Source organism: Bolinopsis microptera, chromosome 12, assembly GCF_026151205.1.
Source record: "Bolinopsis microptera isolate Bmic1 chromosome 12, MBARI_Bmic_1.0, whole genome shotgun sequence".
Taxonomy (NCBI): domain Eukaryota; kingdom Metazoa; phylum Ctenophora; class Tentaculata; order Lobata; family Bolinopsidae; genus Bolinopsis; species Bolinopsis microptera.
The window spans coordinates 3,544,471-3,568,359 of record NC_087083.1 but is presented as its reverse complement, the minus strand read 5'-3'; the positions used below and the strand labels follow the sequence as shown (position 1 = coordinate 3,568,359).

General features: G+C 37.3%; 4 protein-coding genes across 4 annotated transcripts; 2 read left to right on the top strand and 2 right to left on the bottom strand.

Annotated features, from left to right (window-relative positions):
- The first annotated feature begins 1,044 nt into the window (after window positions 1-1,044).
- Window positions 1,045-6,004, top strand: LOC134823817 (E3 ubiquitin-protein ligase RNF181 homolog). Its single transcript, XM_063835395.1, has 7 exons — window positions 1,045-1,171; window positions 2,301-2,405; window positions 2,588-2,628; window positions 2,747-2,801; window positions 3,268-3,384; window positions 3,562-3,688; window positions 5,139-6,004. Exons 1-7 carry the CDS (start codon window positions 1,169-1,171, stop codon window positions 5,276-5,278), a joined length of 588 nt encoding a protein of 195 aa, XP_063691465.1. The 5' UTR covers window positions 1,045-1,168; the 3' UTR covers window positions 5,279-6,004.
- Window positions 6,005-7,551: 1,547 nt separating this feature from the next.
- Window positions 7,552-10,256, bottom strand: LOC134823815 (cholesterol 24-hydroxylase-like). Its single transcript, XM_063835393.1, has 2 exons — window positions 9,059-10,256; window positions 7,552-8,679 (listed from the first exon to the last, which is right to left on the bottom strand). The coding sequence occupies exons 1-2, from the start codon at window positions 10,171-10,173 to the stop codon at window positions 8,307-8,309; spliced, it is 1,488 nt and encodes a 495-aa protein (XP_063691463.1). The 5' UTR covers window positions 10,174-10,256; the 3' UTR covers window positions 7,552-8,306.
- Window positions 10,257-10,726: 470 nt separating this feature from the next.
- LOC134823812 (golgin subfamily A member 5-like) lies at window positions 10,727-20,365 on the top strand. The gene is made up of 14 exons (XM_063835388.1): window positions 10,727-10,868; window positions 10,993-11,067; window positions 12,501-12,581; window positions 12,719-12,840; window positions 13,894-14,031; window positions 14,333-14,405; window positions 14,592-14,725; window positions 16,096-16,205; window positions 16,739-16,832; window positions 18,356-18,453; window positions 18,551-18,617; window positions 19,226-19,330; window positions 19,408-19,572; window positions 19,756-20,365. The coding sequence occupies exons 1-14, from the start codon at window positions 10,751-10,753 to the stop codon at window positions 20,107-20,109; spliced, it is 1,734 nt and encodes a 577-aa protein (XP_063691458.1). The 5' UTR covers window positions 10,727-10,750; the 3' UTR covers window positions 20,110-20,365.
- Window positions 20,366-20,744: 379 nt separating this feature from the next.
- On the bottom strand, window positions 20,745-22,405 carry LOC134823816 (NPC1-like intracellular cholesterol transporter 1). Its single transcript, XM_063835394.1, has 5 exons — window positions 22,206-22,405; window positions 21,698-21,777; window positions 21,395-21,539; window positions 21,159-21,261; window positions 20,745-20,950 (listed from the first exon to the last, which is right to left on the bottom strand). The coding sequence occupies exons 1-5, from the start codon at window positions 22,398-22,400 to the stop codon at window positions 20,826-20,828; spliced, it is 648 nt and encodes a 215-aa protein (XP_063691464.1). The 5' UTR covers window positions 22,401-22,405; the 3' UTR covers window positions 20,745-20,825.
- Between the last annotated feature and the right edge of the window lie 1,484 nt (window positions 22,406-23,889).

The following is a 23,889-nucleotide window of genomic DNA, read 5'->3' as shown; positions in this document are numbered from 1 at the left end:
TGTCTGTCTGTGTCTGTCTGTGTCTGTCTGTCTGTCTGTCTGTCTGTCTGTCTGTCTGTCTGTCGGTCTGTCTGTCTGTCTGTCTGTCTGTCTGTCTGTCTGTCTGTCTGTCTGTCTGTCTGTCTGTCTGTCTGTCTGTCTGTCTGTCTGTCTGTCTGTCTGTCTGTCTGTCTGCCTGTCTGTCTGTCTGTCTGTCTGTCTGTCTGTCTGTTTGTCTGTATGTGTGTCTGTGTTTCTTGTTTTTAGTCTCCACCAGGAAACTACTCACACTACTAGTATAGTGTTCAGTGTAATACAGTTAACATTACAATAGTGTTAATATTACATAATATTATCTGTATTTGTTTGCGTGTTGTGAGTATTTTAAATGGTTTTCAATAATCTTAGAAGCTATTTGAATGAGTGGTTGAGACATTACATAATTATTATTACATAATTACATAATGAGTGATTGTTAATGATAGTTTTACGGTTTACCAAAGCTGTAATTTTCACCGAGTTTAGTTCACATCACCCTGTAACTACCCTGAATTAGTTAACAGTGCGATTAATGCGCTGGTGCAATGCCAGACAATGGTAGTAATCGTTCCATTGTTATGTTGGCTTTCCATTTTGTCGGCTTTAATTTTTGCGGCCATAAATATTACAGTATTATTATATTACAGTATTATTATATTACATGTAGTAGGGTGACTGTTCCTTACTGCCCCCTCGTTAAGGAAATTTTCCAAATTTCTATTTCCATTTAGCTTATCTAGAATCAATTTAGAGCCTGAGACATTGAAAATATTAAAATATCAAAATATATTGTTTATCTGTGTGTCATGTCTTGCAATTTGTGTGTGACTGTGCGTGCGTGTGTGCGTGCGTGTGTGCGTGCGTGTGTGCGTGTGTGCGTGCGTGCGTGCGTGCGTGCGTGCGTGCGTGCGTGCGTGCGTGCGTGCGTGCGTGCGTGCGTGCGTACGTGCGTGCGATAACCTGTTTTCTAACCCTGGACCCTCACAGAATGATACCAAGTCTGATTTCCCGTTTTTTAAGGCAGTTTGTGCAGCGCTCGAGTCCCACTGAAGGAGTTGGAGTGAGACGGAATGCACACTCAGTGTCGCGGTATAGAGCTCGCAGACCCACCGCGCGCCGCCCTATACGCTCCAGACAGTATGGGCAATTCATGGTACAGTTCACTTATATAATATAATATTCTTCTTTGTTTGTAATATGTTCTCCATGACAGCGTCTTTTTTGCAAAAACATTGCACAACACAGTTGATTATTTACAATTGACCTGTTAACAACCTTGAGTTGGTCCGGCGAATAATTACGTCTGAATTCTGAGAAGTACTTGCAGTGGCGTAACGTTGCCTGTTGGCGCCCCCCCCCCCCCCCCCCCCCCCCGCCGAAAAGGCGCCCCCCTGTTGGCGCCCCCTCCCCTTTTGGTGCCCCTCCCTAAATTTGAACAAATTAGGTGATTTTAGAGGATACGCCGGTAAAATCTCTAAAAAAGTGTGTATCTAGAGCAAAACGCGCAGTTTTGCTAGTACTTTAGTTAAGTTTTCGAAATTGTCCCACATTCAAACGACGATTTGGCGCCCCCTAAGACGGCGCCCCCCTGCACAGCGGGGTCAGCGGGGCCCTTCATTACGCCACTGAGTACTTGTACATTGAAATCTTTTTTTAAACGAGGGAAACTTCTCTTTGTGATACGATTTTTAAAAATGAAGAAATGATCGAATTGATTAATTGTAGATAAGTAATTATCTTACCTGCATCAGCCCCAAAAGGAAAATGTAACTCAGAACATTGGCAATGAATTATTGTACAATGGCATAGAATGTCCCCCTGTAATTCGGTCTCTTATGGCTTTTTGATGGAACGCGCGTTCGCCAATCGTATAAAGTCTGGACTAAGCCGCGCGCACACAATTTTAGCGACGCGCGCTCGAAACTTCAAAGAGAGTGTGACAATCGTCATCGAATTAGCGCATTTTGTGTACACATGTGTACACATGTATATGTCGCACAGTCAATGAGAGACAGCTTACTAGCCTTAAAACACGGTCAGATCAGTACAGGTAGCTGATCTGTGAAACTGGAACATTATCCAGACTAGTAGTGTACCCTCTTCCTCTTTAATAAGAATACACAAGATCTGTGCATTTGTTGAGAAAAGTTAAGTAAATTTTGGTAATTGCTACACCATAGTTATGTGTAAAATGGCTTACAGAGAGGGGGGGTTGTAGAATGTTAGCTCTCACAATCAGATGAGTAACATAGTTAAATCAAATTTTGACAATATTGTTTCAGAATGTAATGCGCGACCTTACCAGTGAAGGAGTTATTGTTAGCCCCCTGACCAGAGTCACAAACCATTCGAACCCCAGGCGCCTGCGATCATACAGTCGACACTTGGTAAGGAGGGGAGATATTGCTATTGAGCAAAACCAAACTGATAACATCATTTTAAAAGTCAAATCGGTGCACAATTAATAGCAGTGGCCCAATTTGGGTTTCAGTAGCATTGCCCCAACATTTTTAAAAGTGATGATCAATGTTCATGTTAGAAATACATGAGTTAAATTATCATTTTTCAGGATGTTACTTTTCAAGCTTCTCAAGATCCAATCAACGCAAGGTACAGACATTAGTGTGTATGTAGTGCAGATAAACTACATATTATATTCTGTCATCCGTAAGTAGCAAATCTATAATAACTTTAAGCTTATTATATTATTCATTAATTTTATTTGCAGGAACATTTCAAGTGCGGGCGACTCTATTGGTGCTCCTCCTATCAACATACCAACTGTAAGTAAATACAGTTCTAGTAGTGTTAGTTTGCACGAACACACAGTTAAAGTAGTGTTAGTTTGCGCGAACACACAGTTAAAGTAGTGTTAGTTTGCACGAACACACAGTTAAAGTAGTGTTAGTTTGCACGAACACACAGTTCTAGTAGTGTTAGTTTGCACGAACACACAGTTGTAGTAGTGTTAGTTTGCACGAACACACAGTTAAAGTAGTGTTAGTTTGCACGAACACACAGTTCTAGTAGTGTTAGTTTGCACGAACACACAGTTCTAGTTACTAGTAGTGCTAGTTTGCACGAACACACAGTTAAAGTAGTGTTAGTTTGCACGAACACACAGTTCTAGTAGTGTTAGTTTGCACGAACACACAGTTCTAGTTACTAGTAGTGTTAGTTTGCGTGCTAGCCTCACTGCGTTTAGTTCAGGCATTATGTCACGCAGCACTCACCGTATTATTTGGGTAGAGACGGGGGGTTGTTGCCCACGAGGAGTTACTGCACATGACTAGCCTAAGGGACCGGATAACAACACTCCGACGAGATCTCCAAAACTTAAACGGACTTCTCACGGACTCTTTTGAGGTTTATAATCAGTATTTACAAGTGTGTTATCATGGTACAGTCCCAATATGTGGAGTAGTCTTCCAGAAAAGTCCAACTTGAAATAGACTATTACAACTAATAGACTATTATTAGTATCATCTCCCCCCGTCTCCTCAATACACTACATTTATAAAGTGAAATATAAAACTATTTCAGTTATTACACAGAATAGCACCCACTCCTAACCCGCCTCTGGTGGATAAGAACGTGTTAGACCGCGCTCCTACTAAAGTTGCTAGTGAAGCAGATATGAGCCGGGAAAAGAAATGCTCCATTTGTCTTGGTTAGTAGAAAAAGAACATTCTTACATTGTTAACATTCCAACATTGTACCATCAAATTACCATGGTTACAATGTGTTTTGTAACAAGTTACCATGGTTACATTGTGTTTTATAACAAGTTACCATAGTTACATTGTGTTTTGGTTACATTGTGGTTTGTAACAAGTTACTATAGTAACATAGCGTTTTGTAACAAGTTACCATGGTTACATTGTGTTCTGTAACAAGTTACCATGGTTACATTGTGTTTTGTAACAAGTTACCATGATTACATTGTGTTTTGTAACAAGTTACCATGGTTACATTGTGTTTTGTAACAAGTTACCATGGTTACATTGTGTTTTGTAACAAGTTACCATAGTTACATTGTGTATTGTAACAAATCACCCTGCTAACATTGCGTTTAGTAACAAGTTGCCATAGTTAAATTGCGTTTTGTAACAAGTTGCCATAGTTACATTGTGTTTTGTAACAAGTTAACATGGTTACATTGTGTTTTGTAACAAGTTACCATGGTAACATTGTGTTTTGTAACAAGTTACCATAGTTACATTGTGTTTTGTAACAAGTTACCATGGTTAAATTGTGTTTTGTAACAAGTTACCATGGTTACATTGTGTTTTGTAACAAGTTACCATAGTTACATTGTGTTTTGTAACAAGTTACCATGATTACATTGTGTTTTGTAACAAGTTACCATGGTTACATTGTGTTTTGTAACAAGTTACCATAGTTACATTGTGTATTGTAACAAATCACCCTGCTAACATTGCGTTTAGTAACAAGTTGCCATAGTTAAATTGCGTTTTGTAACAAGTTGCCATAGTTACATTGTGTTTTGTAACAAGTTAACATGGTTACATTGTGTTTTGTAACAAGTTACCATGGTTACATTGTGTTTTGTAACAAGTTACCATAGTTACATTGTGTTTTGTAACAAGTTACCATGGTTACATTGTGTTTTGTAACAAGTTGCCATAGTTACATTGTGTTTTGTAACAAGTTGCCATAGTTACATTGTGTTTTGTAACAAGTTGCCATAGTTACATTGTGTTTTGTAACAAGTTAACATGGTTACATTGTGTTTTGTAACAAGTTACCATGGTTACATTGTGTTTTGTAACAAGTTACCATGGTTACATTGTGTTTTGTAACAAGTTACCATGATTACATTGCGTTTAGTAACAAGTTGCCATAGTTAAATTGCGTTTTGTAACAAGTTGCCATAGTTACATTGTGTTTTGTAACAAGTTAACATGGTTACATTGTGTTTTGTAACAAGTTACCATGGTTACATTGCGTTTAGTAACAAGTTGCCATAGTTAAATTGCGTTTTGTAACAAGTTGCCATAGTTACATTGTGTTTAGTAACAAGTTACCATGGTTACATTGTGTTTTGTAACAAGTTACCATAGTTACATTGTGTTTTGTAACAAGTTACCATATTACAGGTCACTACAGTGTCGGAGAGACACTACGTGTGCTGCCCTGTGAACATGAGTTTCATGAGTACTGTATAGATCGCTGGCTCACCACCTGTTCCAGAAAGTGTCCCTTTTGCAGAACTGATATTCAGGAGGCTCTCACCTGAAAATCAGTTGTGTTTTTTAACTTCCTCGTTAATATTCTTCAGATTGCTCTCACTTGAAATCATGTTTCAAAGAGTTGTTAGATTAATGGTATAGACTGTCCTGGTTGATTGAGGTTTCATTTGAAGAAAGGTGTTACAATGTGTAACAGTGTGTTACTGCGGCACTGTTACAGTTTAACTCGATAAAGTTGGTTCTGTGTTAAATAAGCGCTTTGTTCAGTGGAGAAACTTAACATTCTGTTCCCACAACAGAAGTGAATAAAATTAGCTGGCGGTTATCTAGATTTGTACGATTTACATTTTGGACACGAGCCTTGAAACACCCTGTTGATTTGTACGATTTAACATTCATTCCGAATAACAGGTTTAATAGCTTGTCTGTTTCATATTAATAAGGTCCTAGCATCCTTCTGTGACATAACACCGTGATATCAGTACTAGGGTGTGCACTTCCTGCCCCGGTATCTACCATATTCCTATGATAGGTTTAAATGTTAAAGTTCTTTTTATGTGTGTTAAGTGTCCGTCAACATATTACAAGGTTGAGGTTTTATCTTGAGTGCAGCATGCAGCAAATAAAATATGGTGTTCTTAGAATGAAATGTTCCACAATTGAAAATTTCTTCCACAATTAAATAAAATTGATTTGAATTTGCTAAATTGTAAGTTAATTTCAATTTTCGATACGATACGGTTGGTATTTAATATAAATAATTTGTGAAGTTTTGAACTAAATGCATTTATCTTGTCCCAACACAAATAGATAAATAAAATTGGGATTTGATGGATGATACTCGTCTATATTTCTTCGAAGTAGCGCACGCCGCTTTCTTCTCGCGAAATATTATTATTATGACCCGAGGTAAAGTGCTTCAAAGTAGCACGCGCCGGGTCAAGTTGGAATATGTAGAAGGGGTGTTTTTAACCGTACAGTACGGTTCAATGCTATTTTCATTTCCACACAACGGCTATACGAGCGTGCTAAAATTAAATTACCTGAGGACCCCAGGCTATTATGTTCATTAACGAATAAAGATTTGGCGGAATGACAGGCTGAGCGCGGCCCAGTAAAAATTAAATGAATATTCAACCTTAATTGAAAATGTCAATTTTGTCCATTTTTAACGGACTAGCCCGGCGCACGCTACTAATTTGTAGCACTTGCATCGTGCTAATAACATTAACATTTCGAGAAGTAAGACTAAGCGGCGCACGCTACTTCGAAAAAATTTAGACGAGTAACATCGGTTATAAATTTTTTGCCGCTCGCTTGCCTTGGCGATCCCAGTGGTGCATCTCGCCCATTAACGAACAGCATTATTTTTATTTTTATGATCACCATTATAGCCTGGGATACCCAGGTAAGGCAAGCCCACAACTTGACCATTGTTAATGATCTGGCCCGGCGCGCGCTACTTCGTAGCACGTGCCATCGCAGGCATTTCGAGAAGGAAACGCGGCGCGCGCTACTTCGAAGAAATTTTTAACGGGTGATACTCGTAAAATATCTGTTCCATATATTGGACCGTCGACGAGTCCAACTCGGCGCGCGTCGCGCGTCCGCGTCCTGGTAGGTTGAAAACCTACAAAGAAATTTAAACTAGTAACATCCGTCAAGCCCACAACATGAGGCATAAATTCGCGTCACATAAGAAAAAAAGGCGCCGCGCAAACTATCATTATTGTTCACATGACCAATGACGTTATTAGTTGTTTTGCTTCGCAAGGGAAAGATTTTGAAAGTTTGACATCGTCAATTTCGAAAATGGAAATATATGATTTCTTTCATTTTTTTTGACTTCCTATAAATAATAATGAATGACTCAATAATACCATTTTCAGTTAACTGACTAATTGGTCATTGTAATTGGGCAAAAAGCTCATCAAATCTGGCAAATTTGAAATTACTCTTCAGAAATTTTCATATTTACAAATGGGCATAATTTGGAATATATTTGTAGGTTTACAACCTACCAGGCCAGGACGCGCGCCGAGTTGGACTCGTCGACGGTCCAATATAATATGGAACAGATATTTTACGAGTATCACCCGTTAAATTATTCAGAACTAGTGTATACAATACATCAAATGACACGTTTACTTTCATAATCCACAAGATTTTTAAAATTTGGACAAGTGGTTTATAATGGAAGCAATGTTTGTATTGAGTGAGTCTGGCAGAATTGCTTTACAATTTTTTTTATAGGATCACAAAATCATATGAATTTTCGATATATTTCTTCAGTCTGTTACAAAATGAAACAAAAAAGTTTACCTTTACTTTACGGCCGAAGATTCACAATAATGTGTTCAAGAGTCAATATTTGTTTTTTAATTTGTACTGTTCTCAATTACTAAAAGTGAAAGAAAGTCAACAATTTCAAGAAAACAACAATTTTAGTACCAATTAAAGCAGACAAAAATATAACCGTCTTTGAATGTGGGACAATTTTGAAAAACTTAACTTAAGTACTAGCAAAACTGTGCGTTTTGCTCTAGAAACACAGTTTATTAGAGATTTTACCGGCATATGCCCTATAATCACTTAACGGGTGATACTCGTAAAATATCTGAGTCCAACTCGGCGCGTCCTGGTAGGTTGTAAACCTACAAATAATCACCTAATTTGTTCAATTTTAAGGAGGGGGGGCAACAGGCAACTTTACGCCACTGGTTAAACCTCAACATAATAAGACAGTAAAGCTGGCATACAAATATCAGTAGATCAGTATAGTCATAACATTTCATAAGAGTTTGGTGTATTAACAGAGAGGTACATAATATATTGCTTCTTCAACATAACAATCATGTTAGAAGTTAGTGTTCTGTTTCTGTTCGTTAATCTAAAAACCTGTTAGGCGCTTAATTTCTGTCCAGTGAAATTCTATGTATATAATACTGTGTATTATCACATATCATAATCATCACGCTCATTGTTCTTTTTTTAAGGCCATAAAATATTCTTTACCGATGATCAGTTATAGAAACTTTAAAAACATGAAAATTTCAATAGAAATTGTCCAACTACTCAACTTACTGCTAAGGGTGTTATCAAACAATCTACTCTGTTGATAATGCGCATCACAGCCATGTTCTGATTTATAGTGGGCGGTTCCTTCTTGTTAAAACTCTGCTGCAACTCAAAGTTTTTAGCCAGCACAGAAAGCGTTAACTTCATCATCATCATAGCCATATGTTTACCCAGACAGCCTCTACTTCCTACGAAGAATGGCATGTAGGAGAAGGGCTCTGGGTTGAATCCTGGCTGCCATCTTTCTGGGTTAAACTTTTTAGGTTCTGGCCAATAATCCGGGTTCATCTGCATTACGTACTCCGAGAAGTGAACTCTAACATTTCTTGTGTTCACTACGTATGGTCCGAACCTCTTGTTTGTGGCGGTCCTGAAAACATTAGATAGGTCTGCTAAGCACGCAAAATATTTAGTTATTTTATGTAACACTCAATTGATTCCCTCTTAATATGGACATTTTTTTGTTGATATTTTTCATTTTTCATGGAACAGTTGATTTTGTCTCACCATATTACAGATAATCAAGTTTATGAAGTAAGGTTGCCAGCCTCTGTTATAGCATTTTATTGCAATTGCAGTGAAGAGTGATCATTTTATAATATATATTGAGAAAAATTGGTTGCAGAAAGTATAAATTCCACATAATTCAACCACACCAAGTATAGGTTAGACTGGAACAAAAATTAAATTCTGTAACAAGTGACTCGCTATTTACTAATTAGATTTGTAAAACTAAATATTTCACTAACTTGTAAGTTCTGGTGCCCCTCAACAGTGCCGGCCCCATCCTGAGAGACTCTAGAATGCACTTCTCTGTGTATTTCAAATTGTTCAGGTCATTGAAATCCTCTATATCGGTGTTGCGGAGCTCCTCCATCATTTTCCCTTGTACTTCCTGCTCATTTTCTAGGAACATGAAAAGAGCACATATCTGCTTAACCATGTTATCCAGAACAAGACACACGGTCATCACATCGTCCACCACTCCCTCAACTACCTTTGCCTCGGAGTTAGAAGTCTGACCATCGTTACTCTGGTTAGCCTCTATCAGGTGTCCTAACATGTCTAGAGATGGGATTGTGTCGTCAGGGTTGTTCTTCATCTCCTCTATTCTTTCCACTACAGTCTGTTTTGTATCACTTCTCATCTTCTTGATCAGAGCAAACATTTTAGTCTTGTCAGAGGATAATAGATAGGACCATCTTTGGAAGAGCTGTTTGGGGATAGCCTCTAGAAGAAGGAACACGTTTCTAGCAATGGTTTTAGCTGGGAGGAAGTCTGATAGTCCTAGGACCTGGAGATAAGAAGAGAAGGTGATGGATAGCTCTTCATGCAGGTCCAGTACTTCTCCTCTCCCAACTTGCTCCCTCCATCTCCCCAACTCTGGTCCCTCCATGTGGGGCTTTGCTGCTTCAAACATCTCCTTCATGTTGGTCTTTGCAAAGAAACGCGACATTACTTTTCTCTTCACCGCCCACTTGAGCCCCCCTCCACTGAGAATACTGTCTGTCCCTATTATCTTCTGTCCGAACAAATGTCTGTTGGGGAGATTGTTGACTTTTGAGAAAGACTTGAGATCAGTGGCGCACTGTTTCAGCATTTCAGGGTCTGCTGTAAAGACAAAGGGTCGGGCTCCGATCCAGAACAGCACTGTTGTCCCGTATGTGTTGACCCATTCAACAAACAGGTCTAGGAATCTATTCTCTTCTTTGGCCTTGGTAATGGACGGCTCGTGTCCAAAGTAGAAGTTATCAATGGGCGGTTGTGGGATTGCACTTAAACTCTTTCTATTTAACATCGTATTGATTATAAGATACGTTTTCCAGATAAGGTAGGTTGTGATGAGGCACACGATAAGGAACATGATGACTCACAATATACAGGATTACAGAGGATTACACAGGATTACACAGGATCAATATGTTTACAATAATAGGGAACAGAAGTGCAGGTGTGTAAATAGTGAGGGGGTTTGTTTGCAGTGAAGTAATGAGCTCACAAAGATTGTTGGGGGAAATATCGCCCACACAATATAATGGTCTCCCCCTCAACTCTGTACTGAGCTCACAGCTTAATTATTAATTAGCTGCTGTGGAATTATAATATTAGCCAACCTAAAGGAAAGTTTCTTCTCAAGTAACTACAATCAGGCTAATTAGGAACAATTCTCGTAATAATCAATAATTCTCAGCTCTAAGGCTAATAATCTCATGATTTAAGTATCTTTTGACCAAATATATATTTTAGATACATACCCAACACTAATACTATCAACCACGCCATCCTCAACAACAGTTTTCAGTTACCACTAGATATAGGTTTTTATTTCAAAACATGTTTATAATATGTTCAAAATTACTGTCAAGAAGTTATATTATTAAATATCTTAATATCTTAGTACATAACATATTATATTTTAACAAAGTAATTCAGTATAGGGAATGTCAGCATGGACATTGTCGTTGACTGATCTCGCTAATCAAGCAGAAGCTTTTTTGGATCAGGTGGACAAAAAAACTGCTGAATCTCTTCAAGAGGAAGATTCACCTAGTTACCATGGTAACTATACTAGTACACTGTACTACAGCCCACTTTACCGCGGGGTTTTACTGTACTAACAAGTTAAACAATTGTATTGATTGAGCATTTAATTTAATTTCCTTTAAATTGATAAATATTTCAGAAGAGGAAGATAAGAATGTGTTCTCAAGTCTGAACAACTCTCTTCTGCCTGGAGAACAAAACATCTTCCTCACTGGTTTTACTTTATACTTTAAACAACTTTTTATTATTTCCTAGTCTAACATCTAATTATATAAATATTCTGATATCTATCTAATCAGCTAACATACACTTAATCTAATTAATTAATTTAACTAATAGTATTTCAGTCTCATTGCTCCCCAGAGATGGGTGCTTTCAATCCATCAATCCAAATAGTTACCATTAGTTACCACTAGTTACCACTAGTTACCACTAGTTACCACTAGTTACCACTAGTTACCAACTAGTTACCAACTAGTTACCACCTAGTTACCACCTAGTTACCAACTATTTACCAACTAGTTACCAACTAGTTACCACTAGTTACCAACTAGTTACCAACTATTTACCAACTAGTTACCACCTAGTTACCACCTAGTTACCACTAGTTACCAACTAGTTACCAACTATTTACCAACTAGTTACCACCTAGTTACCACCTAGTTACCACCTAGTTACCACTAGTTACCACTAGTTACCACTAGTTACCAACTAGTTACCAACTATTTACCAACTAGTTACCACCTTGTTACCACCTAGTTGCCACCTAGTTTCCACCTAGTTACCACCTAGTTGCCACCTAGTTTCCACCTAGTTACCACCTAGTTACCACCTAGTTACCACTAGTAATCACCTAGTTACCACCTAGTTACCACCTAGTTATCACTAGTTACCACTAGTTACTGCTAGTTACCACTAGTTACCACTAGTTATCACCTAGTTATCACTAGTTACCACCTAGTTACCACTAGTTACTGCTAGTTACCACTAGTTACCACTAGTTATCACCTAGTTACCACCTAGTAACCACTAGTTACCACTAGTTACCACCTAGTTACCACTAGTTACAACCTAGTTATCACTAGTTACCACCTAGTTACCACTAGTTACCACTAGTTACCACCTAGTTACCACTAGTTACTACTAGTTACCACTAGTTACCACCTAGTTACCACTAGTTACCACTAGTTACCACCTAGTTACCACCTAGTTACCACCTAGTTACCACTAGTTACCACTAGTTACCACCTAGTTACCACTAGTTACCACCTAGTTACCACTAGTTACCACTAGTTACCACTAGTTACCACTAGTTACCACCTAGTTACCACTAGTTACCACCTAGTTACCACTAGTTACCACCTAGTTACCACTAGTTACCACCTAGTTACCACTAGTTACCACCTAGTTACCACTAGTTACCACTAGTTACCACTAGTTACCACCTAGTTACCACCTAGTTACCACTAGTTACCACTAGTTACCACCTAGTTACCACCTAGTTACCACTAGCTATCACTAGTTACCACTAATAACCATAGTTACCACCTAGTTATCACTAGTTACCCCTAGTTACCACCTAGTTACTACTAGTTACCACTAGTTACCACCTAGTTACCACCTAGTTACCACTATTTAATACCCCAGGTTCAGAAGAATCTCACTCCTCTCCAGAGATAGTACCTTCATCCCAGGACCTGGTGTCGCTTAGTGATGATAGTGGGGATGGTTAGTCAGATCTCTACTTTAATTATATACTAGTTATTATTTATTAGCATTAATTAACTGGTGTTTTTAAATAATGCCGCTAAATAACAGCGGAATTACCTTACCTTATAATCTACGTTTAGCTTGTTTTATCTAAGGAGAGGCGGTGAGGGGAGAGTACTTTGACAGACTGGAGCTGGAAAATAAACTGATTAAACAAGAAGTTACTCAGCTAACTGATGAGATTGGGTTCTTATCTTCTAAAATTAGTTCGTACAGGGTATGTTCTCACTTTAAAGTTGTACATTTATACGAAATGATTAGGAATTAATCATATTATATTGATGTACATTGTAAGTTTTTTATGTGTACATGACTACCATAAAATTTATGTAACTTATATTATAGTAAATATTTTTCACACTAACAGGCACTAGTGTGACCTTTTAACCACAGATTTTATTAAACATTAGGAGGCACACTACTCACTAGTAAGTACTAAGCTTTGTAAATGATTATTAGAATGATATTTCAGGATAAGTTGCAGTCTCACTAATAAGCTTTGTAAATGATTATTAGAATGATATTTCAGGATAAGTTGCAGTCTCACTAATAAGCTTTGTAAATGATTATTAGAATGATATTTCAGGATAAGTTGCAGTCTCACTAATAAGCTTTGTAAATGATTATTAGAATGATATTTCAGGATAAGTTGCAGTCTCACTAATAAGCTTTGTAAATGATTATTAGAATGATATTTCAGGATAAGTTGCAGTCTCACTAATAAGCTTTGTAAATGATTATTAGAATGATATTTCAGGATAAGTTGCAGTCTCACTAATAAGCTTTGTAAATGATTATTAGAATGATATTTCAGGATAAGTTGCAGTCTCACTAATAAGCTTTGTAAATGATTATTAGAATGATATTTCAGGATAAGTTGCAGTCTCACTAATAAGCTTTGTAAATGATTATTAGAATGATATTTCAGGATAAGTTGCAGTCTCACTAATAAGCTTTGTAAATGATTATTAGAATGATATTTCAGGATAAGTTGCAGTCTCACTAATAAGCTTTGTAAATGATTATTAGAATGATATTTCAGGATAAGTTGCAGTCTCACTAATAAGCTTTGTAAATGATTATTAGAATGATATTTCAGGATAAGTTGCAGTCTCACTAATAAGCTTTATAAATGATTATTAGAATGATATTTCAGGATAAGTTGCAGTCTCACTAATAAGCTTTGTAAATGATTATTAGAATGATATTTCAGGATAAGTTGCAGTCTCACTAATAAGCTTTGTAAATGATTATTAGAATGATATTTCAGGATAAGTTGCAGTCACAGCAGATCCTGGAGGAGAAGCAGAAGAAGAAACTGAAAGAAAGAGAAGAAGAAATAACAAAACAACTGTCCTTGATAAGAAGCATAAAGGGAACTGAGGCTGATTTAAAGGAGGCCCTCACTGTTAGTCAATAGTACCCATAGTAACCATTTAGTTACCATTATATGCACAGTAACCATAGTAACTATAGTAACCATAGTAACCACAGTAACTATAGTAACCATAGTAACCACAGTAACCATTTAGTAACCATATAGTAACCATATTAACCATAGTAACCATAGTAACCATTTAGTAACCATAGTAACCATAGTAACCATTTAGTAACCATAGTAACCATAGTAACCATTTAGGTAACTAATTGTAAACCTTAATTAATTAGCTTATCAACTTATTAACTAATTGTAAAGGTATGTTTTGCAGGCTAAAGATACTCAGATAGGAGTTCTCAAAGTAAGGCTAGCGGAGGCTGACTCGGAGCTCGGAGCTCAGACCGGTAATTGACCCGCCCCCTCCCCCTCCCCCCCTCATTTCTATTTGTATTTCATTTTTTCATAAAAATGAAATACAAATGACGAATTGATGAGAAATGTTGAAACGAAAATAGCAAGTAATTAATATTTAGTTACTAATTAAATAGCAAGTAATTAATAATTAGGTAATTATCTACTAATCTTTACAGCGCATACAAAACGAATGGAGGAGGAGTTGAGAGTGTCCAGTTCTTGTCACGGAGAACTGAGCCAGTTGAAAGAGGAGGTAACAGTTTCTAATGAACTGGTAGAACATTACAAAGAATCTCTCTCTAAAGTACAGGTAACCATAGTAACTATAGTAACCATAGTAACCATAGTAACCATAGTAACCATAGTAACCATAGTAACGGTTTCTAATGAACTGGTAGAACATTACAAAGAATCTCTCTCTAAAGTACAGGTAACCATAGTAACCATAGTAACCATAGTAACCATAGTAACCATAGTAACTAGGGTAACAGTTTCTAATGAGCTTGTAGAAAATTACAAAGAATCTCTCTCAAGTACAGGTTACCATAGTAACCATAGTAACCATAGTAACGGTTTCTAATGAACTGGTAGAACATTACAAAGAATCTCTCTCTAAAGTACAGGTAACCATAGTAACTATAGTAACCATAGTAACCATAGTAACCATAGTAACCATAGTAACCATAGTAACGGTTTCTAATGAACTGGTAGAACATTACAAAGAATCTCTCTCTAAAGTACAGGTAACCATAGTAACCATAGTAACCATAGTAACCATAGTAACCATAGTAACTAGGGTAACAGTTTCTAATGAGCTTGTAGAAAATTACAAAGAATCTCTCTCAAGTACAGGTTACCATAGTAACCATAGTAACCATAGTAACGGTTTCTAATGAACTGGTAGAACATTACAAAGAATCTCTCTCTAAAATACAGGTAACAGTTTTATTGCCCTTCAATTCGACCTTTTTCAAGCCTTCTAAACCGTTATTTTTCATTTTTGCCATCTTAAACACTTCTTAGGGGCCTTACATTAGGGGCCTTACATTAGGGGCCTTACATTAGGGGCCTTACATTAGGGGCTTTACATTAGGGGCCTTACATTAGGGGCCTTACATTAGGGGCTTTACATTATGGGGCCTTACATTAGGGGCTTTACATTAGGGGCCTTACATTAGGGGCCTTAAATTAGGGGCCTTACATTAGTGGCCTTACATTAGGGGCCTTAAATTAGGGGCCTTACATTAGGGACTTACATTAGGGGCCTTACATTAGGGGCCTTGCATTAGGGGCCTTATATACACGTATTGTGGTTCTAATGTAACAGTAACTATACACTATACCAGTGGCGAAACGTTGCCTGTTGGCACCCCCCCCCCCCCCCCCCCCGCCGAAAATGCGCCCTCCTGTTGGCGCCCCCTTCCCTTTTGGCGCCCCTCCATAAAATTGAACAAATTAGGTGATTTTAGAGGGTATGCCGGTAAAATCTTTAAGAAAGTGTGTTTCTAGAGCAAAACGTGCAGTTTTGCTAGTACCTCAGTTAAGTTTTTAAAAATTGTCCCACATTCAAACGACGATTTTGCGCCCCCCCCCCTAAGATTCCCCCCTGCCCAACCCCCCCCCCCCACACTGCGGGGTCAGCGGGGTCCTTCGTTACTACACTGCACTATACTATTGCAGGGTGAAAGTAGGGAGCGAGAAGAAGAGTTACAGTGTCAAATAGTAAAAGTAACTAACACACTACACAACACACAGCAATTACTCAGAGAGGAGAAGCGCAGATATACCGGGTACAATACACTTTATACATACAATGTATAACTTATACATACAATGTATAACTTATATACATACAATGTATAACTTATATACATACAATGTATAACTTATATACATACAATGTATAACTTATACATACAATGTATACATTATATACATACAATGTATAACTTATATCCATACAATGTATAACTTATATACATACAATGTATAACTTATATACATACAATGTATAACTTCACAATATTATGATCATAAATCATTAGACCAAAATAACTATAAGATAATACTATTATTATTTTTTTATATATATTAGTACTACACAAATTCCTGGATGTGAAACTAAGACCAAACGTTTCAACTTTTATAAGCAAAATTAAATCAAAGTTCTAGAAGACGTTCAGTCCTATGTATTGTATACTGTATACTATTTATATACATAACGCATTTGTGCTATATAATAATTAGGGCGACATCATTTAATGAGAGCATTTTTACTTATCATCTTATATCTAAAGTTGCCACCTTACATTTCACATTTCAGCACATTGTCCGAACTGAAGCTTTCTCAAAACGAATTGGAATTTTCAAGAAAAGATCTGTCAGATTACAAAGAGAGAGCTACACGTGTACTTCAGGTAAATTTGTTGTCATTTAGATCAACATTCTCTTCATCACTTCTTGTTCTGTTTGTTGTTTTCTGCATGCTTTGAGCTTCTGAAATAATCTGCTATTGGAAATTTTGTAAATTAAAAGGATTTTGGCCGGTTTATAATGTATTTAGCAGAATAAAAAAGGATTTCGGAGTATAATCGAAATTTTAGCATTTGTGTGTCACTGGCAAATCACTAAAATTGTACTGAAATTGGAACGCGCATGTTTCTTTACGTATCAAGAATTTTCATTTGCTATGTTCACCATGTCATGTCACTGCGCCGCGCGCCCACGTTTTTATTACACAGATCCAAGATATGAAGAGGTTTCAATAAAGCCAGCGTTATAATTAATGTAGATGAGGCTTGGATCATTACATCTACAGGGTGGCCGTTGGGCCAAAAGTCAGTACCCATACGTTGGGTCTTATACCTCCGCTGTGTTTTATATTTGAGAGTTGTTGCTTTGCAGATGGCATACTGTATACCTACTACTTGTTCGAGGATTCCGTCGTCAAAATTTGAAAATTCGAATATTTTAGACCACGCCCATTCAATATTAAAACACTTATATTGTTTTCTATGAACATACTGAATGCCTAATTTTTTTAGAGACGGTAGATTATTAAATGTTGCATATGATCTAAAAAAAATGAGGCAAAACTGATTAGAAATGACGAAGTTATCAAGTATTTTCTGTATCTCGTTAACAAAATTGATTGGGTTATTATGTGACACCGTGACACGACACCTTGATTTGCTAGCCTTAACAATTCCCATAATGTTTAACGGGGTGGTTAACGGGGTCACCTAATCACGTGATTAGGTAAACCAATCACCTGATCACACGTAATGAATCAACTCGTTATGCTTCATATCTCGGTCATCTGAGAATCTACAGTTCTAATTTTTTCAGGACTTAAACGTAATTCGAATGGCCAAACACAATTAAATAAAATTAAGCTCAATCCGACTATCCAAACTATCAAATAAATGCAAAAATGAACCTTCATTTGAAAAAAATGAACACGAACATTTTTCGAGTTGACAAATTCCTCGAATCAGTGGTGGTACTAAGTCATACCAGAAAGAATTATTTCAATTGGGCACTCAGTGACTGAGCTATAAAGGTCAACGTATGGGTACTGACTTTTGGCCCACCCTGTACATATTAAGGGAAAAAAATGTAATTTAACTGTAACCGCTCCCACTAAATCGCTCGCCCAAATTAAAAGAAAATTCTTGTGAAAAGGCCCTGAGGGTATGACAATAATCATGATCGGTGTATTTTTGAACGCTAATTCCGAATCACCCCCCATGATGTATTGTAAAAATGCGTCCCCGGAGAGTTATCATGGGCAAAAAACTGTTTTGGTCACGTGACAGGCTAGTAAGGGGTAAACTTAAACTGAAATTATATAAAGAGCTTGTGGGGCGGTCTTTAATTTCTCAAATATACTATTATCTTTCTCATTATACTTCATCATAAATACCATCAAATAATTCAGGCAAAAGAAAAGAAATCCCCTGCAGATACCTCAATTTTAGATGACGAAGGAGTGGAGATGATGATTCAAGAGCGCAACTTGATAGAGTCCGAGCTCAGGTTAGAGTTTATAAATTCTCACATCAACACAAAATGATATTCTGCAAATTTCTTATTTAAATTTGATGGAACTATAATAACAGTGTTATTATTATAGGTCGACTAAGTGCGAGTTGGTGATTACGAAGGAGCATTTGACCAGTGTAGAGCAAACTCACAGCGAGGTAACTATAACAAACACTCAGCTCTCATTATTTACTGTAACTGTACTTACTTACTTATATATTAAGGGAAAACCGGGTGGTTATTCGTACACTGTACTCGAGGGGGCTCGGGAAGCAAACACGTTACCCAGATCTTGCAAACACGTTACCACTAGTTACCACCTAGTTACCACCTAGTTACCACCTAGTTACCACCTAGTTACCACCTAGTTACCACCTAGTTAACACCTAGTTACCACCTAGTTACCACCTAGTTACCAATAGTTACCATTAGTTACCATTAGTTACCACCTAGTTACCACCTAGTTACCACCTAGTTAACACCTAGTTACCACCTAGTTACCAATAGTTACCATTAGTTACCATTAGTTACCACCTAGTTAACACCTAGTTACCACCTAGTTACCACCTAGTTACCAATAGTTACCATTAGTTACCATTAGTTACCACCTAGTTACCACCTAGTTACCAATAGTTACCATTAGTTACCATTAGTTACCACCTAGTTACCACCTAGTTACCACCTAGTTACCACCTAGTTACCGCCTAGTTACCCAGATCTTGTCACTATATTGTTTCTGTTGGTTGTGAATCCCATACCATTGTAGGAGCTGCAACAAGCATTAGAGCAGTGCTCAACGGCAGAAAGTGCAACAAAAGACAGAGAAAACGAGTTAACTGAGTACCAAGACATAGTGTCGCGACTGAAAGAGGTAACCAGAACAACCGTCTTATATCTTGTCTGATCTGCAATGATCTCAACACTTTGTTACCCTGAAAACACTCTCAGGAGATGGTAATTTGTCAGAGAGACATGACTGTTTTGCGTTCTACCTCTGCGGCGGAAGTGCGCGCGCTGCGCACTGAGCTGGAGACTGTACGTAACGCGCGGTTTGTCGTCAATGGAGCTGGCAGTGACTCGGAATTGGAGGTCAAGATAAACTCACTCACTGAGGTACTAGAAATGACAGTAGTTAAATCTTACCGTTTATAGCATTAAACTTATTAAATGTCTCCTTCTATTCTAATGATTTTCTGTTTATCAACAAAAATTTCGGTAATCTAGCTTTCAGTATCATCCGTAATACTGGTTGCTATAGAAATATGATGATATTGGTAACTATGACAATATGTTCAGGTGTTGCTAAACAAGCAGGGTGAAGTAGAGAGGTTGAACAGTGAGAGGAGTAGTCTAGTGTTGCGTCTGGAGGGATTAGAGGGAGTGTTACAGCAAGTTGAGAGGAGAAATAACTCTGTTTCAGTGCCAGTCGAGAGGGAGGGGTTTGTGGAAACTTCTAGACCTAGTTACAAGAATGAGAGACTGAGAGACGCTCTGAACTCTATAGATAAGTTTAGTGTGAGATTAGGTGTGTTTCTTAGGAGGTACCCACAAGCCAGGCTAATGGTACTAGGCTACATGTTACTGCTACACAGCTGGGTTATGGTGGTACTTCTCACCTACACTCCCGAGATACACGAGAATCACACGTGACCACTTCTCACGTACACTCCCGAGATACACGAGGATCACACGTGACACTCTGATAATCTCAGTTATCAGTGTGTTTTAAAACCTTTTTTGTTCAGAGTTATGAAAGTTTATTTATCAGTATGACTTTGTAATTAGATCTACGAATTTCTTTGCAAGTTTATCAGACTTTAACTTAAGTTAATATTTTATTTCTTCAGTAATGGTTATGATTGGTTTGATTTTTATTTGCTTGAGTAGTAAATAATAATAAATAATGTAATATTTGTTAAATGTTAATGCTTGCTGGGTAATGGGTTTCAATTTCTGAATAGTAACGTTGTACAGGACTCTTTTAATTTCTATATATTTTGTTAAAAGCAACAAAATATTCACGCAACTTCGTTTTTACAAAGAAAACTATAATGTATAAATAATGACTATTATAATGAGAATGAGACCAAGAAAAATTAAACTAAACAAAAGTTTCTGTCAAAATTATTAACTAAATGCCATCGATATTATGATTTCTGGAAATTCTCCCTAACACACGTTCTTTGAAAGACTGGAACTAAGATGAAAACTCAATAAGTTAACTAAGCTGTAAGTTTAATAATACCTATTGATTGACGGTGTCAACCCATCGATGATGCGAAGCAAGAATGCTAGTTTGCGCGGCGCGTCGAAGCGGCGAAGTCCTCCAATAATACCTATAACAGAACAGTTTTCTCAATACGTTATTAGCACTGACAGGAGGAGGAGGAAGGGCATGCTAACTGGGAGGGAGAGGAATGTTTGATCCCCGGACGAGACGGTGTGTTCTCTATAACGTAATCTGTCTTCAACTTAGTCCATCTGTTATCTCCTGAACAATGGAACAAATAGAAACAAACATTACCAATTTAACGTTCTAACATAATTAAATAAATAAATTGTTCGTCTAAAATTGGCACCAAAAACAAAACTTACAGTAGTTCGTTAACAAAAACACTTTGCTAATGATTGATATAAACAGAATGCAATCTACTTATCAATAATAATAATAGTAATACCTATAACAAATAAAATAATACCTATGAATTTGAAGAGGTCTTGTTTAGAGCATTCACTGAATATTTTCCCGCAAAGTAATTTGCTTTGTTTTCTAGTACTTCTCCATACTGCGTCACTGTATTCCTATATTATACAAATTAAACGGACTAGCACAACGAACGCGAACTTGAAGTTGAGTGAAAACGAAAGTGAAAGTATCTAAGAGAAGGTGAAAGTAAACAAGTGAAAGTATCTAAAAGAAAGTGAAAGTATTTACGGTAGAGATAAAGTATTTGATGTGGGTAGCCTGAATCCTGTCTCCGTACTGTTTGCTCTCTGTTATCTCCAAGTAGTTAGCCTGGTTAGGCCCACATACCATGTCACAAATTAGAGTTCTGAAATTGTCTCTCCCTGGCGTGCACCTATAAATGAGAGTGCTTGATTCGTGCCAAATAAAACTGCAATTCTTGTCATGACATTTACCTTTCATCGAAGTAAAAGAATTCATGGGGGATGTTAGTTTTTACTGATTATGGTAATCTTTGCTATGATAAAGTGAGAGACTTCAATGTTTAGTTACTTCAGCAGATTATCAGCTTTTGAAAGAGCTTTCTCCATGATAGTCACTTGTTCGGCGTCGCAACAAAACCCAGATTCCTCCTGAACAAAGTTTTATTTCACAGATCATAAGTAAAACTATTTGTACTTTTCTTACGTTAAGATTCTTTCTTAAAACTAAATTCATTCCAGGCTTTTCTAGTCTCCTTTGAAATGAATTATCAGAACAGGAAATATTACTTGAGAAGGAGATGTAGTTTAGCTACTTTAACTCAGCAACGTGGTAGCCATGGTTACGCCGGATCATGGTTACGCCGCGTCCTTCACATATTTTCAGAATATAGTTAGCCTATAATTATCCTCTTAAAAACAAAGTGTGCCTTAAATAATAACAATAAACTAAATTATAATAATTATATTAAACTCAGCTAGTGTATTTGTAAACTCAGCTAGCAGGATGCTCACTATCCTAACAGGATCTCTGATATCGCTCAACAAAGCATGACCCTGATAAGTTCCCAACTAAATACCTTGAGATGAGGACAGAACTCCCTGAGAGAGGAGAGTGTCTGATAACTGGAGATGGGTTTAGCTGGAGTGTTGTTAACACAAGGCACACCTCCGCAGTCACTATACGTCACACAATACCCCTCACCACGTGTTACTGAACTGACACGTGACAAAACCAACGTCACCATGACAACGCGCCATAGCAACAGCTTCATTCACTTTATTCTATAAACTGGAGGTTTAATGTTAAGGTTAGTTCAAACTCAGTGGCCCGTACTAAGTGTTACTGTTACGTAGACTATTACTACTATACTAACTACTAAGTAGAGTAAGTACTAAATTGAAACAAGAGGAGCCGTTTTGAAATGGTCGCTCGTTGTTCACATCACACAGCCAAAAGGAATGTTTTACTATACCTATACCTATAATACCTATACCTCTTAGTGCAAAATAAGGAACGAACTGTTAACTTTCCCGATACTATTACTAAACCGATTACCCTTGCGAGCTCGGAGAAGCATCAAACAAGTACATCAATAAAAACAGGACATTAGTCAAGTATGCGAAAGGAAAAACTAACCGTTTTTGCACGTACAAAAACAAAACAACTAGCAAGCAAGACACAAAAATAAACACGAACAATAAGTAATAAAGTAATAAGACGTAGTGAGCACATGAACGTTAAATACACATATCCTATTGTACTGATACTGTAGAGTCTACAGTTTAGACCTTGCAGTTCAATACAACACATCATTACTACCTGCTCACTGCAGACAGTAAACTTATAATAAGCTTTACATTGTATATTAGTATAGGATACAGGAACTATACGTCAGACTAATAGTATGTTCTGTATGTACCTGCTGCTCTTCTACGTCATCTACCATAACTCCTCTATCTACCTACTCTACCTAGTACCTACAACTCTACCTACTACTATGTGAACTGTAAAGTTGCTCCAACTTTCTGCTGGGTCTAGAAAACATGCACCCAGCAGTCAGCACCAAGGGATCGTCAAAATAACGACATGTGATAAACAAGAGTCCCATTATATCAGTATTGTTTACTTTATATATTGTTCATAGTTAGCTCACACTACTAGGTCATGTTATTATCTTATTACTATAACAACGTTACGTGGACTACATTATAGAGGGATGAGCTTGTGTCACTTGTTGGCTCGCTTGATTTCCTAAACTGTTTTATAGTTTTCATACAACTTATTTTGATTTTCACTTGATCTCAAACAGTTTATGCCCTTGTTATTGCCACGCTCTGTAATGTCTTATGACAACTGAAACTAAACCACAAACCTTCAGATGATGACCATGATTACGACTTACTGCAGTGAATCAGTTGTCTGCTCTTGATGTTAACATTAAGTAACATTGGTAGGTTATAAACCTAGGTTATAAACCTACTCTTAATGTCACACTCCTCAGAAGACTCCTCAGATTCCTTTCACTCAGTTTCATCCTCCTCTTCGGAGTCTAGTGAAGAGTTCCAGTCCTCTCCATCAGTAGAGCTATTAGAAACACAAGCTCAGGGAACATACACCAATCTTTTAGGCGACAACAGTTCCAATTCTGGAGGCAGAGAGGGTTTAGGCGACAACAGTTCCAATTCTGGAGATAGAGAGGGTTCAGGTTCTAAAAATGACAATATATATGTAAACTCTGAAGTCTCAGGAAGATTCTTCAT